General features: G+C 39.4%; 1 protein-coding gene across 1 annotated transcript; it reads left to right on the forward strand.

Moving 5' to 3' along the window:
• The first annotated feature begins 809 nt into the window (after nucleotides 1-809).
• Nucleotides 810-8187, forward strand: ifrd1 (interferon-related developmental regulator 1). Its single transcript, XM_042403902.1, has 12 exons — nucleotides 810-1038; nucleotides 2605-2709; nucleotides 3025-3106; nucleotides 3936-4060; nucleotides 4179-4336; nucleotides 4452-4502; nucleotides 4814-4992; nucleotides 5187-5295; nucleotides 5540-5674; nucleotides 6556-6684; nucleotides 7250-7345; nucleotides 7446-8187. The coding sequence occupies exons 1-12, from the start codon at nucleotides 1008-1010 to the stop codon at nucleotides 7530-7532; spliced, it is 1287 nt and encodes a 428-aa protein (XP_042259836.1). The 5' UTR covers nucleotides 810-1007; the 3' UTR covers nucleotides 7533-8187.
• Nucleotides 8188-8445: the final 258 nt, after the last annotated feature.

Genomic DNA, 8445 nt, shown 5'->3' on the forward strand with positions numbered 1-8445 from the left:
TCTGAGAGAGACTATAAAATGTATTTTTGCAATACAAAGGCTTATAATTTCTGATGCATTATATACAGTATATAACTGCATCACAGATACCAATCAATTTTAGTATCCACAGTATCTATTGCATCACAGATGATAAAATGATTATAAGAGCCCAAAGATCACACTACCTATCAAGACATATAACTGATTGTATGCAGATGCATATAATCAAAGTATTACATCAAAGATATAAATACAATGTTAATGGCATCATTTAAGTCAATAATTACAATAGCATCATAGAAACTATCACAGTCGGCTATCCATTGCAGCAAAGAGCCCTATAATTGCATCCTCTCTACATAATAGATGCTCCATCTTAAGGCGTCACAGAGGCATATATACTGTTTCCATGGCATGATACCTCCAACCAGGTCAATAGCATCCGTTCCCTAATACTCCCTAAACTATGAATTTAAAAGTTAAATTATGTTGTATAAGTGTATTTAAGCCTTTTTCAAGTTTTTGTAAAAACACCTGTTTGATACACTTTTTGAAATATCGTTGCTTATTAAGATAATATGGTAAATATCAATTGTGTCTTTGTCCTCAGAGATATGAAGGTTATAGCATATCAATAAAAAATAAACTTAAGATGACCACTGAGAGATACGCATTTGACCAAAATACCCAAAGACTCATGTTATACAGTTCCCACGTTTCTCCTCACTGCGTCACGCGCGAACACACGCGACGCTTGTTCTTTTTCCCGGATTGGCCAGCGATGCCGGGAAAATTCCTCGTGACATGTCTGCCGGTATAAATACTGCGGTGCCACACTTGTCTACGCAGCCCTGGTTTAAGAGGGAAAATGTATCGTCTCGGCCGACAGTCTATCTCCAAGATCGCTTTCAATTCCTTTTTATCCACTGTGCCACGGGAATATTTTCATTTTACGAGACAATACAATAAAAGCTGGTCGTGTATTGGCTGATTTTTGATCAAATTTGACTTTTAACTGCACGAAAATGCCAAGGGCCAAGAAGAAGAACAGCAGAGGTAAGTTAAGTGAGCTAGCGGCCGCGATGCTTGGGCCTTGCTTTACTCGACTTCCTCGTAGCTGACGGTAGTTGTAGTTCTTTTCGTGTTGTGAGTCCATTGAGTGGAGTTGAACGTGTTTACAGTCAGGACTACAAACGTTAAGAGGCTGGCCTGCGTCAAAACACAAAGCTAACTACCCGTAAAAACACAAAGCATCGCTGCTGCTCATCAAATATACCACCATACAACAATATGTTTTTGCTTTATATTTATTAAAAACCTGTTTAATGCTGTTAAATTAATATTTTCACACGAATTATTAGCTATATGGTCGAAGCATGGTACGTTACTTTCCAAGCTAACGTAAGCTAATGTCATTTCTCTACTAGTAAGACACGGCTTTGGTTGCTAGGTAGACAAAAGCTTATCTAAATAAACATAACGTTACTTATTTGATAATTTGACGGCTTTTACCATGATAACTGCTTTACGAAAGTAATAATTATTTGGGGTTTCACGTTCTACAGAACGTCGGTTTGTTGTTTGGCCTCAGAAGGTGTTTAGCCGACTTTGCGGCCAAAGTATTAATTTTGACTAACGTTGGCTGACGTGGAACTAGCACATAAGACATGCTTATTATATTGGTTGTTATTTTTGAACGACAGAAGCCGGACATTTTGGACTCCACAGAGCGGGGTGTAAAAGAGGAGGCGGAGCCCAGTTCTCCGAAATCAGCTGTCGAGTCCACGTCAACATCACACGCACACACACACACACGCACACATAATAGACTGTAATAGGTGGTTAAAACGGCCTTTACAATCAGCTGATAGTACTTCTTGTAGTTTTTATGGTGGCTTTACACACGTAGGTACAATAATTCTTGACTGTAACCACAATAAAACGTGATTGTACAGTGACATGTTTACCAACATCACATCCTCCAGAGGTGAATTCAGGCCAGGGCAGAGACTGTGGTTGGGAATCTGGCTGCAGATTATGTGTTTTTCATTGAAAAGTTTCTTATAACTAACAAAATAGGAGCTTTTTAGTATTGGAAAATGAGCACAGCCTAGATTTTCACACTAATTTAGCCATGAATTTTTACAACACCCCCACAATCTTCCTTGTTATCATGAAAACATTTTAAGATATTATGCTGAGACTCATTCTGTACTATGTACCAAAACTGCACTCCTCTTTTTCTGAAATCTAGTTTTGCAGCTAAGGCAGTAATTGCTGTGGCAGATTGTCCGTCATGTTATAGAAGTTTGCATTTGTTGACCCATGTCTCCCCAACCTGAACATCATGTTGTGTTTACACAGCCGACAGAAGCGTGGGTTGCCCTTGACCCTGACAACATGGTGCATTTTCTCATGAGATAATGAAAGCACCAGCAGGATAAGGCGTGCAAAGGACATGGGGCAGATTAGATAACTGCAGTATTTGCTACAGTACCTGTGTGGCGCCGGGATTACATAATAGGCAGACCTGCTGCACTGTACTAATGCATTTTGATTTGATTAGGCTGGATTATATTTTTTCTGCTTATGTTAATCTGTCTTTTTTTTTGTTTTTTCCAGGGGGGCAGCATGGAAATGTGCAGCCTTTCAGTGATGAGGACGCCTCCGTTGAGACCCTCAGCCATTGCAGCAGCTTCAGTGACGCCACCAGTGTAGCAGATGATGGTACGTGTGTGTGTGTGTGTGTGTGTCTGTGTTTTGTACACTTTGTTATGTGTATGCTTCAGCCTTTGAACTTGTGAATACACATGTTTGGCTATGCTGTCATGGGGTGTGTCTGCATGGGCCAGTGTTTGCAATTTGTATTCACTTTTCATCAAATGGGGAATGCACAAGATGGTTTAAATTCTGCAGTGAAGCTTCTCACTGGGCAAACAATTGAGTAAAACTACTAAAATAAAATAAGTGTTTCTATCATTATTTGAATCAAATCCTCTGAAAATTTTATTGTCCACTTAACACATGTTGTGGTGTTGCCAGGTGGAGAAGCCAGTGAGGACACAGCCCAGGAGGATTTCCAGTATAAGCTGAAGGGGTTCATAGACAGCACGGTGGATAAGAGGTATAAAGTCTTGCTTGATAAATTCAAAACAGTCTACATACACATGTTATCTGATCTTGGCATGCAGAGTGCATGCAGAACTATTCAGAAATCGTTTGACTGCCAAGGATGAAACGGTCTGTTTTTCACTATTGTTAAACAGTCAAAATAATTTAACAGAAATACATGCACAGTGTAGAATAATACACTTGAAATATTGACTCAGAGCCTCCAGCAGCAGATGTTTCAAAGTAGGTGTGACTAATATAGTTTGAAGGGCTTATTTCTGGGATGGGTAGCTGGAGTTTAGAGTGCTGCTGTCAGTCACAGGAGAAAGGTATCACTGGGGTTTGCAGCCCAGTCAAGTTAAAAATAGACTTCATCCCCAAAAAGGCCAGTCACCATTGGTGAGTGTTGAATGTGATGTTAAAGTAAGGATGCACCAGTAGCACCACCTCACTGCCAGCACCATTTGGGTGTTGTTTTTTTTAAAGTTAAACTCAAGCTTATAGCTGCAACACATCTCCTCAACATAATAGTGAACATTATAAACTGTTAGATTTTTGACCATTTGGTGAAAATGGATGTAGCAGTTCATCTTTCAGAAGGCAGTCACACATCAATTCATGTATGTAAAATAGAATGGTGTTAATCATCATCACTTAGTTTTGATTTTGTGAGTGAAAATGTATTACCAATAAAATATAAACTCACTGAATTATATTTATTGAAACTTAACATGAAATTTTTAAATGTGAGGTGGAAATAATATATTCTGACATTTCACTGTCATGCATTCTTCAGATTTAATCATTTGTGCAATAGCAATAATGAACGTTTGTTTCCACAGTGCTAAGACCAGACAGGGGGCACTGGACGGGCTTAAAACGGCAATGGCCACACGGATCCTGTACGAGTTCATCTCAGAGAGAAGGATGACCATCACAGACAGCATCGAACGCTGTCTCAAGAAAGGTACCTAAAACATTATTGCAGTTATTTCAACTGTCTTGTTATTTATTTATTTATTATTTTAAAGGTATTTTCTGAATGATAGGTCTAGTTCTTAACATCAGCTTTTTGTAACTGTCAGGCAAAGGCGAGGAGCAGCGAGCAGCGGCGTCTTTAGCCTGCCTGCTGTGTATCCAGCTGGGCTCGGGCATCGAGAGCGAGGAGGTGTTTAAGACCCTTAAACCCATCTTCAAAAACATCCTGGCAGATGGATCAGCCAACATTCAGGCCAGACAGGCTGTGAGTACCTGATTTTATTACTCTCTCTATTACCATGGAAGAATGCGGTTGATTTTTCTGAAACCTCTATGCTGTGAAAAGCCAGCTGAAAGGAGTCTCTTTGTTCTTGTAATAGGTGGCAACAAGTCTGGGCCTTTGTACTTTGGTTGCAGAAGATGACATTTTGGTAAGTTTTGATCATTTTCATTGTCTTTTCTGTGGTTTGACACTTCTGGGATTGAGGGCAAACTGCAGTGACGTCTCCTTTACAACCTGTTTCAGTTGTATATTTGTAGTAATTATTGGTTGTGACATTGTGCCTAATCCGGTCATCCCCCCTGGAGTTAATCATGAAGGCAGAAACATGTTAATTGTGATGAGGTTGTTGTTGTTGTTGTTGTTGTTGTTGTTGTTTTTTAAAAAACATTCCTAGTAGTTTTTGATTTTTGCATGACAAACTCCATTCCTGATAAGATCCTCTGCTGCTTCCTGCTGTAGGACGTGCATTCCACCATGGAGTGCTTTGAGAACCTGTTCACCAGGTCCTACGCGAGGGTAGATGGTACCTGTCCTTCGATCAGTCTCCAGACAAGCCAGCTCCACACCAACGCTCTGCTGTCCTGGGCATTGCTGCTCACCATCTGCACTGCCAGCCAACTCAAAGACATCCTGCGCAAGTGAGACCAACTGTCACAAATGATAAAACATAAAGTCAAGTTCACCTCAACTACATACCGTAGAGAGAGCTGAACATGATTTATTAAATTTTTTTTGTAGTCATGTCATTTTACTGCTCTTCAGATCTAGTAAGCATTAGAAAATAGAAGAACATATTTTTAAAAAATTTAGATGCATTTGTTTTGTTATTCAGACACCTGCCCAAACTGCCAAGGTTGTTGGAAAGTGAGGATGTCAATATGAGAATCGCTGCAGGGGAGACCATCGCCCTGCTCTTTGAGCTGGCCAGAGACATGGACTCTGTAAGTTCACATCCATGCTGTTCAATTTTCACATGTTTAATGTCCCATCACTTGTCATTCCTGTACTATCAACTGTTGGGACTGAAAATGGAAGACATTACTGCTGGATACAAACGGACTGTAATTTTAGTCTTTTTTTTTTTTTTAAATTTTGTCTTTAAATTGTGTTAAATTAAATGCATGTCTGGCTGAATTGTTTTCATTGGTCATGAGTGCAGCATTTCTTTACCTTGTGTCCCTTCAGGACTTTGAGTTTGATGACTGGGATGAACTGTGCGATAAATTGAATGCATTGGCCACAGACTGCAACAAGCACAGAGCCAAAATGGACAAGAAGAAGCAGCGGTCGGTATTCAGGGACGTGCTCAAGGCTGTCGAGGTGGGTATTCTGTGTTTTGACAGTTTTATAATTTGCAATTCGGGCTTTTAACTTCCTGCTTATTATATAGAGTGGATTGGAGTGACAGACTAGAGATGCAGCGTTTTTAGCGGAGGACAACTTTGAGAGGGCACACTTTGCTTTTTTTGAGGAGGATTAAGGCTGTGAATAAGGTCAAGGTTACTTTATTATCTCCCATAGGAAAAATGGTCTTGGATAAAGGAAACTGCTGCATCAAACCAGACATTACAATAAAACACATTAAATAGTCCCTATTTAATGTGCAGACATTAGCCTGGGATAAAACAGCTGAGCAAATTAGTCACAAAACCATTCACACTGTTAAAAGTTAACGATTTGAAGGCATACTTCTTAGAACATACAAATCTTATTACATAAATTACAAGCAACAACACATCTTACTTTACATGTTTACAAGCACACAAGCGATTGATGGAGCCTGCCTCTGCCCCTGCTATTGTCTGTCCTGATGAACGTTTATAACAGTTCTTAAACAAAGGGACCCTGTAGCTCCTTCCAGAGTTCAGCAGCACACAATCAGAGTTGGAAAAAGTTGGACAAAATCCTGATAGCCTGCCGAATAGTGGACTGCTCAAAAATGTGTTGGAGTGAGGGGTGTGGGCGTTCCCATAATCTTCCCTGCTGTTTACTTACAGTCCAGACTAACACCCACACTCAGTAAATGTAGTGCTCAGTGCGCCAACCGATGACAAACAGAGATGCCACAAACAAACAATGTGCAGCAAGAGCCCTCCTCCATGGCACCAGCAGGGCAGCGCCACCTTGGTGTTTCACATCAGTGTAAGAATCTGTCTGTGTCCATGGTTATCTTTCTCACCACCCTCTATATATTCTTCCAGGAGGGCGACTTCCAGTCCGAGACCATTCGCTTTGGGACGGAGCGCATGACCATTGACAGCTGGGTTAGAAAGAGGACATACGATGCTTTCAGAGAGTTTGTGGGCTCTGGGATGAACTACCACCTACAGGTATCTTTTTAATGAGATGTAAAGTATCTGTGGAATGTTGTCATAAATGTAAATACAAAATTTAAATGCATAATGTGAGTTGACATCGCCTATAACAGAAACTAATACCTGATAGTGACATTTTAATTTAATTGCACTACAGTTTTTGTTCTCATGAGGCTCTGTTTGACGGGATGATAAATAACAAGAGGTCATTTTTCCTGCACTGACACAGCACTGATACAAAATATAGTAACTGTCTGCCTGATGCAGGAAGATGAGGCTAATTAACTTGATTTAGGATAATGTTGCACATTTGAGGGGGGAGAAAGAAACCCATTTAAAGGCAGCTGGTTGGACAGTTAGTCTGCAATCTGGCCGACAGCCCACGCTTGTGGAAAACATGCAACAATTTCACAAGTGAAGATGAGACAATGGAACATATTTCAGACCACACAACACTGCAAACAGAATCCTAAATAAACTAGTTTCTGTTCAGATTTGTCCTATGCTGACATTTATATTATGCTAATGATTAGTAGAACTGTTTTTAATTATTTTTGTTTTTCAACTTTTCTCCAACCAGGCAAATGAATTCATCAGAGATGTGTTTGAACTGGGACCACCTATGTTGGTTGATTCAGCCACAATGAAGGCCATGAAAATCTCTCGCTTTGAAAGGGTATGTTTTGTTTTGTTTTGTTCCCCATTTTAAACACAAATCCTTGTAGCTTTTTTTTTTTCTCCACTTTGTATTAACACCCCTGCCCTCTCTTTTCCAGCATCTCCACAACTCTGCCGCGTTCAAGGCTCGGACCAAGGCCAGAAGCAAGTTCAGGGACAAGAGGGTGGATGTTGGTGAATTCTAATTTTGTCTTTTTTTTTTTTTCTTTTTTTTTTCATTTTTGGACTCTAATAAGTTATTTATAAGGCTCCCCTGCTTTTTAAATGAATTGTCACAATGTGTGTTCACGTGATCCTCTCCAAACATCTATCTTTTGAGTATCAAACAGTCAGCCCCTGTAGACTTTAAATGTGGCTGTATCATAGATGTTGTGCTTTGAAAAAGACAGAACATTTATTACACAATATTTTTTTATAGCTTCTGGTCAAATCTACAGGAGATGAGTGTTTTGATATCAAACAATAGGTTTTGGGTAACTTTAATGTATCCACACAAACAGTGGTGTTGTATATACTGTAGAGTGTATATTTGTTTTGTCTTCCTGTTAATATTCAGTATGTGGCCTTTTTTTTTTCTTTTTTCTTTGGGATCTTTGTACTAAGTTATATAATTCCTTTCCAGCATTTGTCTTGCACCATGTATTTCTCTTTAGTTCATAGTGACGTCAAAGACATATGTTATTGACCTAACCCTTCCATGGATATGTATTAAGTTGCACTACCTAGTTAACCCCAAGCAGGTTATTTCTGTACAACCTTGTTGAATATTGTGTTTTATTTTAGTATCTGGTATATAATCTTAAGGGTGAGGATGGTGAAATAAACACTGAAAAGCTGTAACAAATGGAGCTGTCATTTTTTTTGCTCATATTTTATTAGACAAGAAATAGAGTTCACACAGAAATTTCACTGGAAGAGGAGTTTTTGTTTGGGTTAGCAAGTGAGTTTTAAAAACCAGAAATCTCAGTCCCTCTTTAAACTCCTGGTAGATATATATGAAGGTCGTTTTGAGCAGAGGGGGCAGTACAAATAGTATTCATTGCTACTTCAACATATCAAAGTGAAGGATCTTGCAGCCAAGGTGAAAGTGCTATTATG

This window comes from Thunnus maccoyii, chromosome 23, assembly GCF_910596095.1.
Source record: "Thunnus maccoyii chromosome 23, fThuMac1.1, whole genome shotgun sequence".
NCBI lineage: Eukaryota > Metazoa > Chordata > Actinopteri > Scombriformes > Scombridae > Thunnus > Thunnus maccoyii.